This window comes from Ranitomeya variabilis, chromosome 4 (assembly GCF_051348905.1).
Source record: "Ranitomeya variabilis isolate aRanVar5 chromosome 4, aRanVar5.hap1, whole genome shotgun sequence".
Lineage (NCBI taxonomy): Eukaryota > Metazoa > Chordata > Amphibia > Anura > Dendrobatidae > Ranitomeya > Ranitomeya variabilis.
The window spans coordinates 739476849-739502851 of NC_135235.1; the positions used below are offsets into that span (position 1 = coordinate 739476849).

The 26003-nt window shown below is 47.4% G+C and overlaps 2 protein-coding genes across 3 annotated transcripts in view; one reads left to right on the top strand and one right to left on the bottom strand.

Moving 5' to 3' along the window:
• LOC143767994 (uncharacterized) overlaps positions 1-26003 on the bottom strand; it is a 688384-nt gene that overhangs the window by 598135 nt on the left and 64246 nt on the right. Inside the window, exons 2-4 of one of the 2 annotated variants that reach the window (XM_077256597.1) lie at positions 25015-25164; positions 24706-24885; positions 24499-24622 (exon numbers count right to left, since the gene is read on the bottom strand). In XM_077256597.1, coding sequence (XP_077112712.1) covers positions 24499-24622; positions 24706-24885; positions 25015-25086 — 376 coding nt within the window. In that variant the 5' untranslated portion in view covers positions 25087-25164. The remainder of the gene's footprint in view (positions 1-24498; positions 24623-24705; positions 24886-25014; positions 25165-26003) is intronic. The other variant, XM_077256598.1, reaches the window with a different exon arrangement.
• Positions 1-26003, top strand: part of LOC143768031 (oocyte zinc finger protein XlCOF8.4-like) — a 408467-nt gene that overhangs the window by 143644 nt on the left and 238820 nt on the right. The window lies entirely within an intron of this gene.

Sequence of the window (26003 nt, forward strand, 5' to 3'; positions counted from 1 at the left end):
TGGTTGACGATCCACTGGAAAGTGACAGGGGCATTCTTCATGCCGAAGGGCATGACCGTGGACTCGTACAGTCCGAAGGGGGTGATGAAGGCAGACTTCTCCTGCGCCTCAGGGCTGAGAGGAATCTGCCAGTATCCTCGACTCAGATCCATTATGGTCAGATATTTTGCGTCAGCTAACCGCAAAACCAGGTGGTCCGATCCTTCTTTGGCACGAGAACTACAGGTGAGGCCCACGCACTCTTTGACTGTTGAATCACCCCCAACTGTAACATCTCATCGATCTCCTGGTGCATAACCTGCTGCTCCTCGTCGGAGATGCGTAGTGGGGCACGATTCCCTGAGTCCACCTCGTGGTCCACTAACACAGTCCTTCCAGGTCGGTTGGAGAACACGGCCCGGAAGGGTTCCAGACTATTCCGCAACTGTGACCACTGCGGTTCGGTTAACAAGGCGCTTACCTCCACATCCTCGATGGACCCATCAGCTTTGGCCAGCATGTCCAGGAGGGGGGCGTCTTCCTCCCCATCCTCGGGCAGGCTGCGGACCGGTAGGATGTATGCTTCACGTTCATGATGAGCCTTCATCATGTTGACGTGAAAGGCCTTTCGCTTACCCCGAGCGTGGTCAAGCCTGACCACTTAGGTGACTGGGGTGAGCTGTTGGTGGACGAGATACGGGCCTTTCCAGGCTGACTTAAGCTTATCCTTTGGTATGCAGACCAGCACCCACACCTTTTGACCCATGTGCTAGGTCCGCTCCCAGGCGTTCTGGTCATACCAGTGCTTCTGATCAGCCTGAGCCTGCGTCAGGTCACGTACCAACTGCGTCAAGGTCTGCATTTTGTCACGGAAGCGCATGACATACTCCACTATGGACACTTCAGAAGGGTTCGGCTCCTCCTCCCAGGATTCCTTTACCAACCCAAGGGGTCCCTGGACTCGCCTGCCGTACAGGAGCACAAAGGGGGAGAAACCCGTTGAGGCCTGCGGAACCTATCGCTAAGTGAATAGCAGGTGTGGGAGGTACCGCTCCAAGTCGCATCCTTGGGACTCAACCAGCATGCGTAGCATCTGTTTGAGGGTACCATTGACACCCTCACACAAGCCATTGCTCTGTGAGTGATACGCACTCGACACCCGACGCTTCACCTGCATTTTCTTACAGAGAGCCTCCATTAGGCAAGACATGAATTGGGTCCCTTGATCGGTAAGCATCTCCTTGGGAAAACCTACCCTTAAAAGGTAGCCAACAGTGCATCCGCCACTTTATCTGCCCTAGTTGACGACAGAGGCACTGCCTCTGGGTACCGTAGTCTACCACAGTAAGGACGTATTGCTTTCCAGAGCTGCTGGGGACGGCCAGCGGGCCCATAATGTCCACCACGATCCTCTGGAAAGGCTCCTCTATCACTGGCAAAGAGATCAGGGGAGCCTTAAAGGGACTCTGTCACCTGAATTTGGAGGGAACAATTTTCAGCCATAGAGGCGGGGTTTTCGGGTGTTTGATTCACCCTTTCCTTACCCGCTGGCTGCATGCTGGCTGCAATATTGGATTGAAGTTCATTCTCTGTCCTCCATAGTACACGCCTGCGCAAGGCAAGATTGCTTTGTGCAGGCATGTACTACGGAGGACAGAGAATGAACTTCAATCCAATATTGCAGCCAGCATGCAGCCAGCGGGTAAGGAAAGGGTGAATCAAACACCCGAAAACCCCGCCTCTATGGCTGAAAATTGTTCCCTCCAAATTCAGGTGACAGAGTCCCTTTAAGAGCAGGCCCCGCCTTCCCCACTCTCTGGCAGGTGATACAGGAGCGGCACATCTGTCCCCATCTTGGGCCAATAGAAGTGTTGAGACAGCCGGGCCTTAGTTTTGCTGATCCCCAAGTGTCCAGCGAGCGAGATCTCATGTGCAATTCGCATCAACTCGCTGCTGAATTGGTGCGGAATGACCAGCTGTCTTTCCCTCAACTACTCCTTTTGCAATTTTCCGGGTACTGTCTCCCGGTACAACCTCCCTCGTTCCTCGAACACCCTCTTCCTCATCAGTCACGGAGGTGGGTGTCTCGGCGAGGTGTCTCAAATTCTCCAGGCTCGCATCTGAGCGCAGATAGGCCTGGAACTCCTGGCTAGGGTCAGCCATAAGTGAAGTCATGGTTCCTTCCCCACGGGAACCCTCTGGGACCTGCTCCATCTCTGGTTCAGTCACACCTGTGACTGAGGAGGGTCCAGAAGGCAGAACGTTATCTGCGTTCCGGGGAAACTCTGACTGCGGCTGACAACAGCTACGTAGGCTGTCTCCCAGGGGATTTCCACAGACCCATCAGCCGGCGCTGCCATGGGTACTACCTCCCCATCCACCCCCAACATCTCAGGAGCAATGATACTTATGGGGCAGTTACCTTCCTCTGTGGCACTGGTCAGTTGCACGGCATCACCTTCCTCACGGTTCCCATGCATCTCCCCATTTCCCTGAGCACCATTGCTTGCTCCTGCTAGGGGTTCCTTAGCCATCCCACCCCGCAGAGCGACGTGGCTGAGCACTCCTGCACCTGTGAACACATCATTCTTAGGTCACAAATGGTTAGCAGGTAAAACATGCACATTTTCATCATTAGCATTATTGGTATTACCCTCTGCATTTTCAGAAAAATGATTATCAGGTTCATCATTAATCAGTAAAGCATTGTCAGGTAACACATGCAATTTTCCATTGCTATCATCAGCATTAGATCGGGGATGGGAGTCAGGAACATAGTATGCAACCATCCTCCCCAAATCAGTCCCCAATAAAACCTCAATGGGCAAGCTATCGGATAGCCTCACTTCCTTCACCCCGCTCCCGGCACCCCAATCTATATATACCCGGGCCATTGGCAAGGGACAGATGATGCCTCCAATCCCGGTGACAGTCAGGGTTTTCCCCGGAATTATCTCTTCAGGGGCCGCCAGTTCGGGTCGGATGAGGGTCCATTCAGCCCCGGTGTTCTTGAGGCCGTTAGCGACATGGCCCCCCACCGTGACACGCTGCACATTGTCACACACCCTCCCAACCGCCCCACCCACCAAAAGATCTGCTGCATTAGGCCCCGGGGCCTTGGCTGGGGGACTCTTCTGCTTCTCTGGACAGTGGGTGCTGATATGACCGGTCCACTTGCAGAAAAACACTGGCGAGGGTCGGTGGTAGGTCTTTTGCTGTTGGCAATGAGGACAGGGCCTCTGGTGAGTTGGCTGGCAGGGGTACTGGCATTGGTTGCAGGCTTACCCCCTCTCCAACTGCCAGTGACTGGCTTCTGCACTTCCGATCTACAGTTGGCCTCATAGGCATCGGCAATCTCCGCTGCTTTAGTCACGTCCTTGGGCTCTCTGTCCATCACGAACTGTCGCACCTCAGCTGGGAAAAGGTGTAAGAACTGGTCTTTGATCATCAGGTGCCAAAGCTGTGCAAAGGTGGTTACTGACAGTCCTTGGGTCCACTGGTCAAAGTGGGTCCCGAGTCCATGTGCCACATCGCTGTAACTGTCGAGTGGGCTACGTTGGAGGTACGTAGGAACTTTCTATGGAAAAACCTCAGGTGTAAGCTGGTACTTGGTTATCAGGGCCTGCTTGATGGCCTCATAGTCACCATCTTGTTCTTCAGGGAGTGCAGCAAATGCATCCAGAGCTTTGCCTCTTAGCCCTGGGGTCAGGTATCGAGCCCATTGGTTATCCGGCAGCCGGTACTGTCTGCAGGCTCTCTCAAATACCCGCAGAAAAGTGTCCAAGCCCCGTCCTTTTCCATCACAGGAAAGTGCTCTTGCCGGGGTTTTGGGAACTGCATGTTGCTGGACTCTCTGCCCCGCGTGGTAGATGGTACAGCTATGAGTTCGGTCAGCCGCAGTTCATGGTCCCTCCAAGTTTAGGCCTCTCGCATAGCTCTCTCATGGTATTGCTCTATCAGCTGCAGACATTCCTCATGGTAGTCATCAGGGAATTGTTCCAAGGCCGCCAGCAGGTCGGGGTCCAATCCACGCTGGTTGCGAATAGGGCCGGCATTCAGTGGTTGGACCTCTGCTGCAGCACCATTTTCGCTTGTGCTGGTTTCTGTGGCCACTGGGCTCTGAGAGCGGTCTGGAGCGGCTTCCCATTGCACCAGATCTGCGACCTGTTGGCCTTTGTTTTTGCCCGCCAAAGTCAATCTGCTGTGACATGCACAAGGCAATAAGAGTGTCCTTGGACTGCTTCTTATAAAAGGTTTCTCCCAGCATAACCATGGTTGCCAAATAAAAGATAGGATAGAAAAACGAAGAAAAGGGTAGGGGGTAATCGCAAGTACTATTGTCTCAGGACTAGTAAACACTGAGCTTGTACTCGCCAAATTTTTTGAGCCAAGTCCTTGCAAAAACTGTGCAAGTTTTTAGTGAGAGGAATGATTGCTCAAACCAGATCACTAATGCTCTATGATCCCACCGCTCTGCCATCAATATGTCACGGAATCCCACCGTTCTGTCACCAGTATGTCACAGATCCCACCGGATGTCAGGGATCCCAACACTATGTCACGGTTCACCGAGAAGATACCTTTATCATCCCCACCACTCACACCAATTTGTCACGAACCAGGGTTGTTTGGTTGCCCCTGGTTCCTTCTGAAGGGGATTTATCTATATTCCACTTCCCTGTTCCGGTTTGGAACTTGCAGGTCTCTGGCGCCCCTCTTTCTCTTAAGTGAGTCAGGGTACTGCACCTAGGGCAATTAGTCGCCAGAAAGGCTGCCTGCTATGTACTGGCGATTGGGCACGCTGCAGCGATGGCGATATAACTGCTCCCACTCAGTCGGGAACAATAATTATCAACGCCGCCGTCACTACAAAGCCTCCCAAACGCACAAAACAAAGTATGCTGCCACTAGCTCCAATTTCCTAAGGATTAACTTACTAGCGCAGCTACCGGGGGCAGAGGGGGCCATCGCCCCGATGCTCTGAGAGGGCCCACCCGGAGCTACGCTACTGTAACTGCATCGGCGCGCAGCTCGCCAATAGTTACATTCTGCGGCAGAGCAGGGAGAATCGATCTCCCTGCTCTGCCGCTATGGGGCCCCTGAGCAGGCGGTGGGCCCGGTGCCAGCAGTGGGCCCCCTGCCATCATTGCAAGGTCAGCTGTATCGGCATTTAGCCGATACAGCTGACCGCGGTGATGAGGAAAGGAGCGCTGCGCTCCTTCTCCCTTCATCCCGCACATCGTCTGACAGCGGGCGCGATGACGTCACCGCCCAGCGCCCGCTGTCAGGAGATGAGCGGGAGCAGGGAGCACCGCTGGAACAAGGAGGAAGAGAGGTGAGTATTTATTGTTTTTTTTATGGGGGTGCTGCCTTACATACAGGATCTGCCTATGGAGGGGGCTGCCTTACATACAGGATCTGCCTAAGGGGTGGGGTGCTGCCATATACTACAGGATCTGCCTATCCTATGGGGGGTGCTGTCTTATTCTACAGGGTCTGCCTATGGGGTGCTGCCTTGTATTATATTGAGGACTATCTGGCACATTATACTATATGGAGGTTATCTATGGGGGCCATCATACAGTGCAGATTACAGTGAAGGGGCAATTATACAGTGTTGGAGCCATCAAACAGTTTGGAGGCTACTAAGGGGTCAGTATACTGTGTGGGTGGTACTATACAGTGAGGGGGCATTGTACTGTGTATAAGAGAGCATCATGCTGTGTATAGAGGAGCTATACAGGGGGAGACTCTGGACATTATTAAATCTAAAGTGGGCACTTATTGTTATAGGGGAACCCAGTTTACTGTGACTATCAAAGGGGGACACAGGGCAATATTACTTTCTAGGGGGCAAATTGTGGGCACTGTTTTCTAGGGCACTTGCACCCGGCATTACTATATTATAGAAGGGTGCTTTAGAATTTAGAGGGCACAGAGAACCACACAGCAGGTGCAGTAATAGGGACACATATGGCAGCAGTGGCTCAGTATTGGGGTATCAGCAGGATGAGGAGTTTGTGCAGGTTGGGAATAGATGGTGATGGGGCTGGAATGTGAGAAGTGAAACGTGTCTTTGTTGTATTCTCTGCAGACGAGTTGTGGCTGGAAGAAGTTGTCATGTCGGTCTGGGCCAGATGGAAAAGATGGGAAAAATGAACGATTCCATCAGAAAGAACATCAGCTGTAAGACATTATCTGTAACTGTGCTGTGATCTGTTATATGTTCTGTAAGGCTGGTATCTGCCACTGACCATATGCGATAACTCCGTGACAGACACACATCAGATTTTAAAAAAATGGGGCCTCATTAGGAACATTAAACTGTCTGTGGGAATTGGTTAAATCAGAGTATTTTGGGCACTAACTACTGTAGTCAAAAACTGACTATAGACATTAACAATCTACTGAAATTATCAATCTTCATCAGTAAAAAATGAGTAACTAGTGGTGAAACCTCTCTGGGTAATTATAGTATGGGGCTCGGTGGCTCTTAGCAATCTAAACTATTGTAAAGGCCAATATTTTCTGTCAGATGAGTTTCAAGAAGAAATATTAGACATTCAAATAGAACTTTTTAAAATAGTTCATAGCTGAGGTGTCTTAAATTTAGATCTTGGGCATTTGGAAGTGGTAATGGAGACATTAAAAAAAAAAACCAAAAAAAAAACAACTACCAGGAAGTTACAGACTCACATATGTGAGTCAGGACAATTCCACTCCAACACTAGACCAGAGTTGTACTCATTTATGGTGGACCACTGGAGCTACTATCAGTCCTGAACAAAAGAGTAGAGAAAGTATTTGTGCCCCCCATTTTAGGAGAGATTGTGCAGTAATCTGAATTACTTAGAATCGAAAACAAATTGTAATTTATGACGTTGAGTGAATCCATGAAACCAGGGCTCGACCCATGCCAACACATCTCCTGCAGGTGCGAATAAATGTATATTACAGCCATCAGCCACGCACAGCTCAGGGATATATCATGGCACAGGTGTAATGGCTTTTGTGTAGTTTCTCACAATCCTGTTTGAAGTTAATTGGTCTCAAAAGAAATTGAAACTCTTATTATTGTACAGAAATTCACACTTGGCCTCTCTACGCATTTAATGTTGTTGATTATAAAAGGGAAGTTTGGCCAGAAGACTGGACCTGGTCTTGTAGGGACCATATGAGCACATTCAGCAGCACAGAAGGGGGAGAAGGTAGATTCATCTAATAAGATATCAGGGTGCTAAGAAGGCTGTCACACACATGAATTATGGACCCACTGTGCCATGAACCGGGCTTACCCAAGAGTGGCGTGGCTAAGTGGTTGCCTTGTTGTCACTAGAGGTCCTGATAGTGGAGTTAGACTTGCACTGCAAGTTGCCGCCAGGTACCACTCCTGGGCAGTACCCGATACTGCAGTAGCTGATCCCAACGGTCAGGATCGCAGTCACGGACACAGACTAAGGCCGGCCTCACACTCAGCGCATCAAAATACGGCCGTAATACGCAGAAAAGTCCCCAAAATAGTGATCCGTATGTCATCTGTAGGCAGGGTGTGTCAGCGTATTTTGCGCATGGCATCCTCCGTATGCAATCCGTATGGCATCCGTACTGCGATATTTTCTCGCAGGCTTGCAAAACTGACATCTAATGGATTTATGTGCTCAAATATTCAGTAAAACATATATACAGTAAATTATATATATATATATATATTTTTTTTTTTTCAGCGCGATATATGTGAAAAGCCGGTAATTCAATTGCCGGCTTTTCATTTCTCCTTCCCAAACCCGACAGGATATGGGACATGGTTTACATACAGTAAACTATCTCATATCCCCTTTTTTTTGCATATTCCGCACTACTTATGTTAGTAGTGTGTATGTGGAAAATTTGGCTGCTGTAGCTGCTAAAATAAAGGGTTAAATGGCGGAAAAAATTGGCGTGGGCTCCCGCGCAATTTTCTCCGCCAGAGTGGTAAAGCCAGTGACTGAGGGCAGATTTTAATAGCCTAGAGAGGGTCCATGGTTATTGGCCCCCCCTGGCTACAAACATCTGCCCCCAGCCACCCCAGAAAAGGCACATCTGGAAGATGCGCCTATTCTGGTACTTGGCCACTCTCTTCCCACTCCCGTGTAGCGGTGGGATATGGGGTAATGAAGAGTTAATGTCACCTTACAATAGCAAGGTGACATTAACCCTTCATTACCCCACATCCCACCGCTACACGGGAGTGGGAAGAGAGTGGCCAAGTGCCAGAATAGGCGCATCTTCCAGATATGTAACCAAAGAAACACTACCTGAAAATATACTGATTGACAACTTTGTAAAACCAAAATATTTTATTATAACACATAAGACACTAACCAAGACAATACACAAAAAATCTCAAAGAGGCACAAGACATTGTTAGCCAAATAAGGCTATGCAAGGGACAAGTTTTAACAATATTCAATATTCAAAGTATATTGGTGTTAATGCCCCAGCATATTTTCATATGTAAACATGAACTACGGCAAGAAATCACATAAGAAGGGGAAGAGCCACTGCTTTAGTGCAAATTTAAGGGGACTTTATGTCCAAATATAAAGTGCATAATCTTTTTAGCAATTGCTGCCACTATACAGTGAAAAAGAAGCAGTGCCCATGCAAAATTAATATATAGGTTCTCCATCAAAAGTCATTAATAAAGTGCATAGTGCATATAGTTATCCTTACCGGTGCTCATGTTGCTATGCCAGTGCCTCGTTTTTACACTCCAACGCGCGTTTCGCAGCACGTAGCTTCCTCAGGGAGTGGGAAGTGCATCTTTCAGATGTGCCTTTTCTGGGGTGGCTGGGGGCAGATGTTTGTAGCCAGGGGGGCCAATAACCATGGACCCTCTCTAGGCTATTAACCCCTTCCTGACATCGGACGTACTATCCCGTCGAGGTGGGGTGGGCCCGTATGACCACCGACGGGATAGTACGTCATCACCGATCAGCGGCGCTCACGGGGGGAGCGTGGCCGAGTGTCAGCTGCATATCGCAGCTGACATCCGGCACTATGTGCCAGGAGCGGTCACGGACCGCCCCCGGCACATTAACCCCCGGCACACCGCGATCAAACATGATCGCGGTGTACCGGCGGTATAGGGAAGCATCGCGCAGGGAGGGGGCTCCCTGCGGGCTTCCCTGAGACCCCCGGAGCAACGCGATGTGATCGCGTTGCTCCGAGGGTCTCCTACCTCCCTCCTCGCCGCAGGTCCCGGATCCAAGATGGCCGCGGCATCCGGGTCCTGCAGGGAGGGAGGTGGCTTACCGAGTGTCTGCTCAGAGCAGACACTTGGTAAGCCTGCAGCCCTGCACAGCAGATCGCAGATCTGGCAGAGTGCTGTGCACACTGCCAGATCAATGATCTGTAATGTCCCCCCCTGGGACAAAGTAAAAAAGTAAAAAAAAAATTCCCCACATGTGTGTAAAAAAAAAATAAAAAAAAATATCCTAAATAAAGAAAAAAATATATATATTATTCCCATAAATACATTTCTTTAGCTAAATAAAATAAAAAAAACAATAAAAGTACACATATTTAGTATCGCCGCATCCGTAACGACCCAACCTATAAAACTGCCCCACTAGTTAACCCCTTCAGTAAACACCGTAAGAAAAAAAAAAAAAAAACGAGGCAAAAAACAACGCTTTATTATCATACCGCCGAACAAAAAGTGGAATAACACGCAATCACAAAGACGGATATAAATAACCATGGTACCGCTGAAAACGTCATCTTGTCCCGCAAAAAACGAGCTGCCATACAGCATCATCAGCAAAAAAATAAAAAAGTTATAGTCCTGAGAATAAAGCGATACCAAAATAATTATTTTTTCTATAAAATAGTTTTTATCGTATAAAAGCGCCGAAACATAAAAAAATGATATAAATGAGATATCACTGTAATCGTACTGACCCGACGAATAAAACTGCTTTATCAATTTTACCAAACGCGAAACGGTATAAACGCCTCCCCCAAAAGAAATTCATGAATAGCTGGTTTTTGAACACTCTGCCTCACAAAAATCGGAATAAGAAGCGATCAAAAAATGTCACGTGTCCGAAAATGTTACCAATAAAAACGTCAACTCGTCTCGCAAAAAACAAGATCTCACATGACTCTGTGGACTCAAATATGGAAAAATTACAGCTCTCAAAATGTGGTAACGCAAAAAATATTTTTTGCAATGAAAAGCGTCTTTCAGTGTGTGACGGCTGCCAATCATAAAAATCCGCTAAATAACCCGCTATAAAAGTAAATCAAACCCCCCTTCATCACCCCCTTAGTTAGGGAAAAATAAAAAAATAAAAAAATGTATTTATTTCCATTTTCCCCATTAGGGTTAGGGCTAGAGTTAGGACTAGAGTTAGGGTTAGGGCTAGGGTTAGGGCTAGGGTTAGGGCTAGGGTTAGGGCTAGGGTTAGGGCTAGGGCTAGTGATAGGGCTAGTGATAGGGCTAGTGATAGGGCTAGGGCTAGGGTTAGGGCTAGTGATAGGGCTAGTGATAGGGCTAGTGATAGGGCTAGTGATAGGGCTAGTGATAGGGCTAGTGTTATTGCTAGGGTTAGGGCTAGGGTTGGGGCTACAGTTAGGGTTGGGGCTAAAGATAGGGTTAGGGTTTGGATTACATTTACGGTTGGGAATAGGGTTGGGTGTGTCGGTTAGAGGAGTGGTTAGGGTTACTGTTGGGATTAGGGTAAGGGGTGTGTTTGGATTAGGGTTTCAGTTATAATTGGGGGGTTTCCACTGTTTAGGCACATCAGGGGCTCTCCAAACGGGACATGGCATCCGATCTGAATTCCAGCCAATTCTGCGTTGAAAAAGGAAAACAGTGCTCCTTCCCTTCAGAGCTCTCCCGTGTGCCCAAACAGGGGTTTACCCCAACATATGGGGTATCAGCGTACTCAGGACAAATTTGACATCATCTGTTGGGGTCCAATTTCTCCTGCTACCCTTGGGAAAATACAAAACTGGGGGCCAAAAAATAAGTTTTGTGGGAAAAAAAAGATTTTTTTATTTTCACGGCTCTGCGTTGTAAACTGTAGTGAGACACTTGGGGGTTCAAAGTTCTCACAACACATCTAGATAAGTTCCTTGGGGGGTCTAGTTTCCGATATGGGGTCACTTGTGGGGGGTTTGTACTGTTTGGGTACATCAGGGGCTCTGCAAATGCAACGTGACGCCTGCAGACCAATCCATTTAAGTCTGCATTCCAAATGGCGCTCCTTCCCTTCCGAGCTCTGTCTTGCGCCCAAACAGTGGTTCCCCCCCACATATGGGGTATCAGCGTACTCAGGACAAATTGGACAACAACGTTTGGGGTCCAATTTATCCTGATACCCTTGTGAAAATACAAAACTGGGGGCTAAAATTCATTTTTGTGAAAAAAAAAGGAATTTTTATTTTCACGGCTCTGCGTTATAAACTGTAGTGAAACACTTGGGGGTTCAAAGCTATCAAAACACATCTAGATAAGTTCCTTAGGGGGTCTACTTTCCAAAATGGTGTCACTTGTGGGGGGTTTTAATGTTTAGGCACATCAGGGGCTCTCCAAACGCAACATGGCATCCCATCTTAATTCCAGTCAATTTTGCCTTGAAAAGTAAAATAGCGCTCCTTCCCTTCCGAGCTCTGCTATGCGCCCAAACAGTGGTTTACCCCCACATATGGGGTATCGTCGTACTCAGGACAAATTGCACAACAACTTTTGTGGTCTAATTTCTTCTCTTACCCTTGGGGAAATAAAAAAATGGGGGCGAAAAGATCATTTTTGTGAAAAAATATGATTTTTTATTTTTACGGCTCTGCATTATAAACTTCTGTGAAGCACTTGTTGGGTCAAAGTGCTCAACACACATCTAGATAAGTTCCTTAAGGGGTCTACTTTCCAAAATGGTGTCACTTGTGGGGAGTTTCAATGTTTAGGCACATCAGGGGCTCTCCAAACGCAACATGGCGTCCCATCTCAATTCCAGTCAATTTTGCATTGAAAAGTCAAATGGCGCTCCTTCCCTTCCGAGCTCTGCCCTGCGCCCAAACAATGGTTTACACCCACATATGAGGTATCAGCGTACTCAGGACAAATTGAACAACAATTTTTGGGGTCCAATTTCTTCTCATACCCTTGGGAAAATAAAAAATTGGGGGCAAAAAGATCATTTTTGTGAAAAAATATGATTTTTTTATTTTTACGGCTCTGCATTATAAACTTCTGTGAAGCACTTGTTGGGTCAAGGTGCTCACCACACATCTAGATAAGATCCTTAGGGGGTCTACTTTCCAAAATGGTGTCACTTGTGGGGGGTTTCAATGTTTAGGCACATCAGGGGCTCTCCAAATGCAACATGGCGTCCCATCTCAATTCCAGTCAATTTTGCATTGAAAAGTCAAATGGCGCTCCTTTCCTTCCGAGCTCTGCCATGCGCCCAAACAGTGGTTTACCCCCACATATCGGGTATCAGCGTACTCAGGACAAATTGTACAACAAATTTTGGGGTCTATTTTCTCCTGTTACCCTTGGTAAAATAAAACAAATTGGAGCTGAAATAAATTTTGTGTGAAAAAAAGTTAAATGTTTATTTTTATTTAAACATTCCAAAAATTCCTGTGAAACACCTGAAGGGTTAATAAACTTCTTGAAAGTGGTTTTGAGTACCTTGAGGGGTGCAGTTTTTAGAATGGTGTCACACTTGGGTATTTTCTATCATATAGACCCCTCAAAATGACTTCAAATGAGATGTGGTCCCTAAAAAAAAAATGGTGTTGTAAAAATGAGAAATTGCTGGTCAACTTTTAACCCTTATAACTCCGTCACAAAAAAAAAATTTTGGTTCCAAAATTGTGCTGATGTAAAGTAGACATGTGGGAAATGTTACTTATTAAGTATTTTGCGTGACATATGTCTGTGATTTAAGGGCATAAAAATTAAAAGTTGGAAAATTGCGAAATTTTCAAAATTTTCGCCAAATATTCGTTTTTTTCACAAATAAACGCAAGTTATATCGAAGAAATTTTACCACTATCATGAAGTACAATATGTCACGAGAAAACAATGTCAGAATCGCCAAGATCCGTTAAAGCGTTCCAGAGTTAGAACCTCATAAAGGGACAGTGGTCAGAATTGTAAAAATTGGCCCGGTCATTAATGTGCAAACCACCCTTGGGGGTGAAGGGGTTAATATCTGCCCTCAGTCACTGGCTTTACCACTCTGGCGGAGAAAATTGCACGGGAGCCCACGCCAATTTTTTCCGCCATTTAACCCTTTATTTTAGCAGCTACAGCGGCCAAATTTTGCACATACACACTACTAACATTAGTAGTGTGGAATATGCAAAAAAAAAAAAGGGGATATGAGATGGTTTACTGTATGTAAACCATGTCTCATATCATGTCGGGTTTGTGAAGGAGAAATGAAAAGCTGGCAACTGAATTACCGGCTTTTCACTAACACCGCTGCGTATTTCTCGCAAGTCACACTTCTGGTCCGTGTGGAATCCGTATTTTTCTCGCCCCCATAGACTTTCATTGGCGATTTATTTGCGCAATACGGTGACAAACGCAGCATGCTGCGATTTTCTACGGCCGTACAAGACCGTATATTACGGATGCGTAATATATGGCAGATAGGAGCTGGGCCATAGAGAATCATTGGGCCGTGTGTAATGCGTATTTTACGGACGTAGTTTATGCGCTCATACGTCCGTAAAACTCGCTAGTGTGAGGCCGGCCTAAGAGTCAGTGATAGCACAGGATTCAGATACTGGTAGAGCAGATATCAGAGCTGGTATGGATTCTGGATCATCAGAAAGGACGGACACTGATCCTGGTTCAGCCAGTGCAGATTCTGGAACACTAGCCAGGACTGACACCGATGCTAGTTTAGACAACTCAGGTTTCAGGAACAGGTCCAGGTTCAGACAACACGGGTTTCAGGAATGGGTTCTGATTTGGACAACATGGATTTCAGGAACAGTTTCAAGTTCTGACAATACAGGACTCAAGGATAGGGACCTGGCAACATACTAGTTGCATACACACACACTAAGTAGGTAAACTACAGGGGTTGTTCTGGCACCTACCTACTGGGGATGGTGCTTTATATATCTGATTCCTCCGAGCTATTGGCTGGAGGATTTCCGAACTGCGCGCTGCCCCCCAAAAATGGGGAGTGCATACACTAGGTGCAGCACCAGGAGACATGTGCAGCATGCGCAGGCCCAGGGAAGCAGAAAGCCACAGCAGGGAACAAACACAAGCGGTTGGGGCACTGAGTATGTCCGCGTCCCTGCCAGGAGATGGGAGAGAGACCATGCAGTGATTGGCGTTATAGTACCCCCTCTTTATGCCCCCTTTTATTTAAAGTCCGCAAGGAATCTCCGCAGAAGTGTGGCATGCATATTCTTCTTGAATTCCCATGAACTCTCTTCAGTGCAATATTCTCTCAATTCCACTAGTAAAATGGTTTCACTTCTCACATTCTTCAAGGACAGGATGCTGCTTACCACCAAGACATCCTTAGAGCAGACTGAAGCAGGTGTAGTATCAGGATTATTGAATTGCAAGGTGTCTCCTTGCCCAGCATGACAAGCCACTATGTTGGAAGGATCGAAGACAAGTTGTGGTTCTTCCTCCTGGTCTGTGGATAGGAAAGACCTAAAAAGCACATCAGCCTTGACGTTATTGTCAGCCGGCCAATTGAGAATTGAAGAGACCCTCTCTGGGTCCATTTTCAAATCAGTCGCCACGAGCATACATCCTCGAGGTGATGAGGATCAAGGGAGCAGGTCTATGGAACAATCGCCGGGTCTGTGTGGAGGTAACGTCTCCGCTTCCTTCTCATCGGTGAAGTCAGCGCTCAACCAAGGACCAGACACTTCTTGTGAATTGACTGTTCCCAACAAAGGACCTCACCAGATCTCCAGTATAAAACGGGCTCATGAGTTCATAGTGAAGGTAGAGAAGTGGATGAAATAGACCAGAAAGCACACAGAAAGCGATCTTCTCCATATGCAACATTCCTACCTGGAGTTCTACTTGACAAGTAACTACTTGAACGACTTCGGATAGGGCCTTTTCTTTGATGGATGACACCATCAAAGAAGTCTGGAGATGATGAATAGGAATCTGATACAGAACTGCCACATACTGCTGCAAGAAATTTCCAAAAGAATTGGAGTACAGGTAGGCTGTGTCAATGAACTGGGAGCCTCCACATGATACAGATACAGTCAAATTCAACGGTGGAGAGGTATTACTCTCACATAGGGCAGCCACTCCTACAGGTCTTAGGATTTGGAGTTTTCAGACTTCCCAGGACAAAAACTAATGAAATGTTCGGCGCTACCGCAGAACTAGCGCAAACCCTTGGCACAACGGTGTTCCAGCTGCTGCTCTGTGAACCTAACATCGTCAAACTGCACAGGATCAGAGAAGATAGCTGTTTTAGAAGGCTGGGGAACTAGCAGTCTCTGAAAGGACAAAGCCAGACACAACGGTTTCCTCTCACACGTTACCTCTCTGGTCCGTTACTGGAGCCAAAGGTCGATCCAGATTGCCAGGGATATCAGATCATCTATAGTAGCAGGAATGTCTCAAACAGCTAATTGTTCCTTATTCCTTCTGAACAAACCCTCCTAGAAGGCAGCTTCCAAAGCTTCATCGTTCCAAACAAGTTAGAAAGACAAGGAGCGGAACGATACAGCATAGTGGCCATTCAGACAGAACTCCCTCATGCAGTCTGAGAAGGGAAGCTGCAGCAGAAGATACACGGCCAGGCTCATTGAAGACCTTACAGATGGCCACCAGGAAGGCCTGCAGATCCAATGTCACAGGGTCCCCTCTCTTCCACAAGAGGTAGAGCCACGCCAGGGCCTCTCCTGCTAGGTGGAACATTAGGAATCCCACTTTAGTACGATCAGAGGGAAACTGATGGGAAAATAGTTCATAATGCAGCTTACACTGGTTTAGAAACCCACGGCACTTCTCAGTATTCTAGTCGTAACATGGCGGAGCAGACTAGGATTAGCTCCAAGTGCATAAGTCACGGCCATAGATGCTGCACTTTGGAAACCCTGACGTCATCCACTCCTTCTCAAACGGGTATTCATTGTCCGCTGATATTGCTGGTGAACATCTTTGTATAACTCAGAGTGAGAAGAGGCATTGGGATTACTTTGATTATTGCAACAGCCTCCTCTGTGGCCTCCCCACTAACTCTCTTGCACCACTCCAGTCTGTCCTCAACTCTGCTGCCTGGCTAATCCACTTCTCTCCTCGCTACTCCCCTGCTTGTCCCCTCTGCAAATCCCTCCACTGGTTCCCAATTCCCCAACGAATCCAGTTCAAACTACTAACACTAATCTACAAAGCTATCCACAATCTGTCCCCTCCCTATATCTCTGAACTAATCTCCCAATATCTTCCCTCACGTAATCTTCGATCCTCCCAAGACCTCCTACTCTCCTCCACACTTATTCGTTCCTCACACAACCGCCTCCAAGATTTCTCCTGAATATCCCTATCCTCTGGAATTCCAAGCCTCAACACGTCAGATTAGCCACCACCCTCGGGTCCTTCAGATGGAACCTGAAAACCCATCTCTTTAGGAAAGCCTACAGCCTGCAATAACCATTCTGCCGCCTCACCACCACCCGAGCTGCTGCACCCCTGACCTTCTGTCTCTTCCCCATTATCCTGTAGAATGTAAGTCCACAAGGACAGGGTCCTCTCCCCTCTGTACCGGTCTGTCATTGTAAATTTGTTTACTGTAAACGATATCTATAACTCTGTATGTAACCCCTTTCTCATATACAGCACCATGGAATTAATGGCGCTATATAGATGAATAATAATAATAATAATTGGGATTAACAGGGTTCATGTCCTGAACAAACTGTTACACACATGGATCATGGACCCACTGTGCCACGAGCAGAGTTTACCCAGGAGGTGCACGGCTAAGCAGCTACCTGGTTTTCACTAGCGCTCCTAATGGTGAAGTTAGGCTTGTACTGCAGGTAGCCGCCAGGTATCAATATTAGATACAATAAATTGGCCTGCACTCTGTCCAAATGTAAGGTGCTGGTGGAATGGGCCCTTGAGACCCTAAGTCCAAATTAAGAGAATTCACCGCACACTCTATCCGTAAGGTGATGTAAAAAAGGAAATTTATTTATGTGGTCACACACAATATTCGTAGAGAAAAGAAAAACGTATGAGCGACTATTCGACCGATCTCCGGTCTTACTCAATATGTCACCTTATGCTGAGAAATGCTCGAGTGGTCCTGTGAAGTGGACTTTATGGACAGTGCTCCAGCGCTTTACCCCTTAAACAGTGTGCTTAGGCTGCATCTGCTCTCTGCTGCTGGTGTGCACCAGTAATTTTCTAACTTGTCAGCATATTCTACGTACGCTGTCATTTGGCTATGAAGTTTACAGATTTGGGCAGGTAACGGTCAGAGTCTATTAATCTCAGGATGTAAGTTCTATAGAAAAGGGCTTTCAATGCCCAAAAGTCATTTGAACAGTTTTGGGTGGAGGCAGTAGCTCAGCTACCGGCAAGTGGGGGCAGAGGGGGCCATCGCCCCGGGCTCTGAGGGGGCCCACCCGGAGCTATGCTACTGTATCTGCATACGCTGATACAATTACATTCTGCGGCAGAGCAGGGAGAATCTATTTCCCTGCTCTGCCGCCCGGCCGCTATGCAACCCCTGAGCAGGCGGTGGGGGCCCGATGCCAGCAGTGGGACCCCTGCTCTTCATCGCAGGTTCAGCTGTATCGGCTATATGCCGATACAGCTGACTGCATTGATGAGAGAAGGAGCTGACAGGGGGTTGCGATGACGTCACCACTCGACGCCTGCAGTCCGGAGACCTGCAGGTGCTCAGAGCAGCGGAGGAACCAGGAGGATGAGAGGTGAGTATTGGATTTATTTTTATGGGGGTGCAACATGTTATAGAGTCTGCCTATGGGGGGTGTACTATACTGTAGGGGCTGCAATATAGTATATTGCACACCATCCATAGGCAGCCTGTATAGTATATTGCATTCCCATAGGCATAGGGGTGCAATTACAGTATACAGGCTGCCTATAGAAATGCAATATACTATACAGGCTGCCTATGGGGTGCATTATACTATACAGGTTGCCTATGGGGGTGCAATATACTATACAGGCTGCCTATGGGGTGCATTATACTATACTGGTATAGCATGGTAGAGCTCTCCTGCTATGAAGTGCACATAGTACATCACCCAGCTTTGCACACAGACTTTCCTCTGCTCCTAGCATTTTCATGGTATGCCTTTCAGCTAACCCCAACTTACCCTGTGATTTTTATGACCTTGTTTACTTAGGCTTGATTGTATGCATCTGGTCCACTCCTAATTCTCTGACCAAGATGAGCAGAGACCACTCCTCTCTGCTTCACACCTGAACGCACTTAGTTTTCCATATATTGCATAGCAAAAGTCTGCATGACTTTAGTCTGCAGTGTGATTTCTAGAAGTGTGTCCTAAAAGTGTGGATTACATTAGAATTAAAACCTGAATTGAACCTGAAGGGAACTGAAGGTAACTGGCCACTCACTGCAAACAATGTTTCTGTTTGTTTTCACTTTCACCCCTATAATCCTTCACTTTCTGCAACCTCCCCCAATCCCCACACCAAGTAAGGAACTGTTCATCTCCTCTTCAATCCTCCCCATCCATCTCACCTCCTCCTCAGAACTGTTCCTTAACCTACAATCCTCTGCCTCCAAACACAGACAGCCCCCTCATGCCCTCTCCTGCTCCCACCGGCTAACACTTTCTCTGCTCCTTCTCACTGCCGGTGATATCTCTCCAAATCCTGGTCCTCCTCACCATATTACCACAGTCATTTCTACCTCCCATCCACGCTCCATCACAAACTTCCGTAACCTCTCTAACCTTATACCCATTCGCCCAGCCCCCACTTCCCCAGTCCCACTAACAGGAGCTCTGTGGAACGCTAGCTCTGTCTGTAAAAAGCTTTCCTACATCCATGATCTCTTTGTTACTACCAAACTTTCCTTCCTCGCCATCACCGAAACCTGGCTCACCCCTTCTGACACAGCCTCCCCTGCTGCACTCTCTTACGGTGGCTTCCACCTTTCTCACACACCCCGCCCCAGCAGCAAGCATGGCGGAGGAGTTGGTTTTCTCCTGTCAGATAACTGCTCCTTCACCCCAATCCCACTGCCACCCTCTGTTACCCTCCCTTCCTTTGAGGTGCAGTCTGTGCGCATCTACTCCCCCTCCAACCTCCAACTGGCTGCCATTTACCGCCCCCCAGGGCCAGCCATCGCCTTCTTTGACCACTTCACCACCTGGCTACTTCATTTCCTTTCTGCGGACATCCCCACTATCATCATGGGCGATTTCAACATCCCCATTGACACTTCCCTCTCAGCTGCCACTAAACTTCTATCTCTCACTTCCTCCTTTGGCCTCACTCAATGGTCTTCTGCAGCCACTCACAAAGATGGTCACACACTAACCTCTCTAACTCACCTCTTCTGCTCTCTGACCACAACCTTCTCACATTCTCATCTCTCTCCACTCCATGTCTACAATCCCCACCCCACAAACTTGCACACCCTCGCAGAAATCTTAAACATCTTGACCTACATTCATTCTCCGAATCGCTCCTCCCTCTCACAGACATAAGTTCCATACACAATGCGGATGACGCTGCCGCTCTATATAACACCACAATAGCTGTAGCTTTGGAATCTGCTGCCCCACTTACACATACCAAAGCTCGCAAAATCAACAGACAGCCCTGGCACACCAGCTTGTCCAAAGAACTGAGGCGAGCTTCCAGGGCTGCTGAACGCAGATGAAAAAGATCCCACTCCAACGACCACTTCAACGCATTCAAACAGTCCCTCACTACTTTCAGGACCACACTCGCCACAGCTAAACAAACCTACTTCTCATCTCTCATATCCTCCCTGTCTCACAACCCTAAACAGCTATTCAACACCTTCAATTCTCTCCTCCGTCCCCCAGCACCTCCTCCCTCCGCACTTATCTCAGCTGAAGACTTTGCCTCATTTTTCAAGCAGAAGATTGATAGCATCAGAGACAGTTTTGGTCAACAAGCCCCAGAGCCCTTCCTCCCGACTTCCCAGCCCTCCACCTCCATAACCAACTTCTCCACCATTACAGAAGATCAACTCTCCACTCTACTCTCAAGATCGCATCTCACCACCTGTGCACTTGACCCGCTCCCATCCCACCTCATCCCAAACCTCACCACAGTCTTCACCCCAACCCTAACCCATCTCTTCAACCTATCACTAACAACTGGTGTTTTCCCCTCAAGCTTTAAACATGCCTCCATCACACCTATCCTCAAAAAGCCCTCTCTTGACCCATCCTCTGTATCTAGCTATCGCCCTATATCACTTCTCCCTTATGCCTCCAAACTACTGGAACAACACGCCTACCTTGAACTGTCCTCCCATCTCTCTTCTTGCTCCCTCTTTGACCGCTTACAATCTGGCTTCCGGTCACACCACTCCACTGAAACTGCCCTAACTAAGGTCACCAACGACCTCTTAACCGCCAAGAGCAAGCGGCACTACTCTGTTCTCCTCCTCGACCTGTCGGCTGCCTTTGACACAGTGGACCATTCCCTATTATTACAGACCCTCTCATCCCTTGGCATCACAGACTTGGCCCTATCCTGGATCTCATCATACCTAACAGACCGGACATTCAGCGTCTCCCACTCACACACCACCTCCTAACCTCGCCCCCTATCTGTCGGAGTCCCACAAGGTTCAGTCCTTGGGCCCCTGCTCTTCTCCATTTACACCTTTGGCCTGGGACAGCTCATAGAATCTCATGGCTTTCAGTATCACCTCAATGCTGATGACACACAGATCTACATCTCTGGACCAGATATCACCTCCCTACTAACCAGAATCCCTCAATGTCTGTCCTCTATTTCATCCTTCTTCTCCGCTAGATTTCTGAAACTTAACATGGACAAAACAGAATTCATCATCTTTCCCCCATCTCACGCGATCTCCCCAACGAACCTAACCATTACAGTAAATGGCTGCCCACTCTCCCCAGTCCCACAAGCTCGCTGCCTCGGGGTAATCCTTGACGCTGATCTCTCCTTCAAACCACATATCCATGCCCTTTCCCCTTCCTGCCGACTTCAACTCAAAAATATTACACGAATCCGTTCATTCCTCAACCAAGAATCTGCAAAAACCCTAGTCCATGCCCTCATCATCTCTCGCCTTGACTACTGCAACCTCCTGCTCTGCAGCCTCCCCTCGAACACTCTCGCACCCCTCCAATCTATTCTAAACTCTGCTGCCCGACTAATCCACCTGTCCCCCCGCTATTCCCCGGCCTCTCCCCTCTGTCAATCCCTTCACTGGCTCCCCATTGCCCAGAGACTCCAGTACAAAACCCTAACCATGACATACAAAGCCATCCACAACCTGTCTCCTCCATACATCTGTGACCTCGTCTCCCGGTACTTACCTACACGCAACCTCCGATCCTCACAAGATCTCCTTCTCTACTCCCCTCTTCCCACAATCGCATACAAGATTTCTCTTGCATATCACCCCTACTCTGGAACCCTCTACCACAACACATCAGACTCTCGCCTACCATCGAAATCTTCAAAAAGAACCTGAAGACCCACCTCTTCCGACAAGCCTACAACCTGCAGTAACCACCGATCAACCAAACCGCTGCATGACCAGCTCTATCCTCACCTACTGTATTCTCACCCATCCCTTGTAGATTGTGAGCCTTCGCGGGCAGGGTCCTCACTCCTCCTGTACCAGTTATGACTTGTATTGTTTAAGATTATTGTACTTGTTTTTATTATGTATACCCCTCCTCACATGTAAAGCGCCATGGAATAAAAGGCGCTATAACAATTAATAATAATAATAATAATACTGGCTGATTACAGGGATGCATTATTCTATACAGACAGCCTATGGAGCTGCATTACACTATAGAGGCTGTCTATGGGGGTGCATTATATTAGGGACTGCATTATACTATAGTGGCTTCCGACAGGTTTGTATTATATTAGGGGTTGCATTACACTATAGAGGCTGCCTATGGGGGTGCTGTTGTGAACTCTGTTCTCGAACTCCCTCCTGTCGTCAGGAATGGTATTTTTGTGAGTTCTGTCCGTGGGTTCCCTCTGGTGGCTGAAAGTGGAGCTGCAGGTCTTGAAGTGGCTTCCTCAGCTGCATCGTTTAGGACTGGGCTGGTTCCTCTATTTAACTCTGCTCAGATCGTTACTTGATGCCAGCTGTCAATGTATCAGTACTGGTTCAGATCTCACTTGGATCTCCTGATGACCTGTCTACTCCAGTGGAAGCTAAGTCCCTGCTAAGCTCATTTGTTGTTCATTTGTGTGCTGAATATATTTCTGAGTACCTGCTAAGTTTCTGTCCAGCTAGCTATTATGATATTGTCTCGCTAGTTGGCAGCTCTGGGTTGCAGAGTGGCACCTACCTCACCGTGAGTCGGTGCGGGGTTTTTTTGCTCACTCTACATGGCTTTTTGTAGTTTTTGTGCTGACCACAAAGATCCCTTTATCTATCTTCTGTCTATTTAGTAAGTCTGGCCTCCTTTGCTGAAACCTATCTCATTTCTGTGTTTGTGCCTTCCTCTTAACTCACAGTCAATATATGTGGGGGGCTGCCCTTTTCCTTTGGGGAATTTCTCTGAGGCAAGGTGAGGCTTTATTTCTCTTTAGGGGTAGTTACCTCTCAGGCTGTGAAGAGTCGTCTAGGCAGAGTCAGGCACGATCCACGGCTAATTCTAGTGTGTGTGATAATAGGATTAGGGCTGCGGTCAGCAGAGCTCCCACTTCCCAGAGCTCGCTCTATTTTGGCAGTTTGACCATCAGGTCATTCCAGGTGCTCCTAACCACCGGGTCCATAACAGGGTGCATTATATTAGGGGCTGCATTACACTGTAGAGACTGCCTATGGGGGTTCCTTATATTAGGGGCTGCATTATACTATAAAGTCTGCCTATGGGGAGTGCATTTATATAAAATGGAGGCCTATGGGGAGTGCATTACACTATATTGAGGATTGTCTGGTGCGTTATACTATATGGAGGCCATCATACAGTGTTGAGATAAGTGTTAGAGCTATCAAACAGTTTGGGGGATACAAAGAGATCAGTATATATATGTAGTGAGGGGGCATTAGACTGCAAAGAGCATCATATTGTGTAGAGGGGAGCTTTAAAGGGGGGAGACTCGGGACATTATTAAATGTAAAGTGGGCACTGTTTTCTAGGGCACTTGCACCCGGCATTACTATATTATAGAGGGTTGCTTTAGAATTTAGAGGGCACAGAGAACCACACAAAAGGTGCAGTAATAGGGACACATATGGAAGCAGCGCCTCAGCATTGGGGTATCGGCAGGATGAGGAGTTTGTGCAGGTTGGCAATAGTCCCATTGGGGACAGTGCTGAAAATATGAGACATGAAATGTATTTGTGATGTAATCTCTGCAACCGAGTCCTGCCTGGAAGTAGCTGTCATGTCGGTCTGGGTCAGATGGAAAAATGAACGATTCATTAGAAAGAATGTCAGCAGTAAGTCACCATCTATAACTGTGCGGTGATCTCTTATATGTCCTGTAGGACTGGTATCGACCAACGACCACATGGCGGTAATATCAGTGCTGGTCTTTATATAGAGATTACTTTCAGCAACAGCGCGGTCATCTGCTGAGGTTCTCCTCCACTATTAGGGTGTGCCACCCAGCTGTAATCAAGGTTACCTGCTTAGGGGCCCACTCAGAAGCTTCCCCCCCCCCGAACCAAAACCCTAGCTACGCCGCAAGGTGGAGGAGAATGTTGTGGTCTAGAGGCAAGATGGTGATCCCATGATTGTGATACGGCCACACTACACAAACGATAAAGCAGCCACAGCCGGTGACTGATAGGAATCTGTGACTTCTCTGCATTTAGCGGTTACTACTCACCTGGGTAGTCATATGTAGGAATCTCCACTGTACACCGCTCATCACCCCTCACATATGTCTCTGTAGTATTAATATGGGTCAGATCTTCACCCTGAAATAAATATTGTAAAAGTCACCGACAGATGGAGAAGTCACATCTATGATCAGCTCTAATCCTACCATCTCCACCATTCTCATTACACAAGTATAAAACATATAATACTGGGGGACAAAACAAGACTGAGCACAAGACCTTCACAGCCGTCTACACATCATAGGGGAGATCTCATGACACCTTCTCTCCATCTACCTGATGATCCTGAGGAACATCGGGATCTTCTTGTTTACAGTCCTGTGGAAGAAGAGGACGGGGACATCTCTCTGGTGTTGTCCTCTTACTGGATAGATCTGAAGGAAACACATACAGGGACTGAATTCATTCCTTACATACAGATAATTATAGGCCGTGTGTAATTAGTCCTGTCTATTACCTGGTGATGTGAGGGGCTGAGGAACCTCCATCATGACGTCCTTGTACAGATCTCTGTGTCCTTCTAAATACTCCCACTCCTCCATGGAGAAATAGACGGCGACATCCTGACACCTTATAGGAACCTGACACATACAATGATACCGTCATCCCCCCGATTCCTTCATAGTGTTACTGTATAATGTCCCAGCATTCCCAGCAGTGTCACCTCTCCAGTTAGCAGCTCAATCATCTTGTAGGTGAGTTCTAGGATCTTCTGGTCATTGATGTCCTCATGGATCAGGAGGTGAGGTGGAGGCCCCGTGATTGGGCTCAGGGGTCTTCCCCATCCCTCAGACACAGGGTCCTGACGGCGATCACTAGAGGTCTTCTTCACTACTGTGTAATCCTGGTTATGGAGAGACACATTAATAAATCTCACTACAGACATTTGCAGAGTCCTCACCTCTCCAGTTCTGTCCATCTGTTATTCCCATAGATAAGAATGATGTAATGTGACGTCATCAGAATCTCTCACCTCTCCAGTAAGCCGGAAGAGGATCTCTAGGGTGAGGTGTAATATCCTCTCCGCCATCTTGTCTCTGTCCATATCAATCCTTGTGGGGTAAATCAGGAAAATGTTCTTATGTAGAAGATCTCCACTGAGAGGATCCGATATTGTAGAGACCTGAATGAGAAGATGATGAGCCGATGTAACATCATAAAATCCTGTGTAATAATACAATTACTGGCGATAATAAGGGAAACATTAGTTTTATTATTTTACAGTATTCAGTTTCCTTCTTTACAACTACTAATAAATCCTATATATTTAGGCCACAGGCAACAAGCAGTTTCTTCCTCGGAGTCGGCAGCTGAATACGTTCCTCATAGACTCATCTTCCATAACGCTAATTCTCGTCTCATTTACCGACCCTGGAATCAGCATTAGTAATACTGCAGGAGATATTCATTACACGTGACAGGAGAAATAACTCCTTCATGATGAGGACGACATCTTCATCTTCTACTACGGCTCTAGGAACAGATTTGGCCACCAACGATGGAGGAGGTGGATGGTTTTTTGGCAGAGGTTCAGCTTCCTAGACTTTCTGCAGTTGATCAGGGTCTTCTTGAAGAGCTGTTTAATTTGGAGGAGCTTGACGCCGCACTGGCCTCTATGCCCAGCGTCGGACTGGGGTGTCTGGGGCCCACCAGAGGAATGGACTCTAGGGGCCCAAAATTAAATTAAATAGTAATATGTTGGTATAGTGTTCAAACACTTTATTTAACAGACAACTAATACCTAAAAATACTTTATTAGAAAAATAGTTAAAATTGTAGTAGACAAAAAACCCGCAAACCTACACTCAATGTGAACAAAAGGGCTACTGGTTATCCCTGTAATTCCCTATTAAACCCTTCCTAGCAGCGGAGGTTGGCACCCTAGCTTGTTCGCAAATTGGCGCCCCCACTCAACGTCGGCTGGTCCTGATATACTCTATAATACCCTACTATACAGCAGGA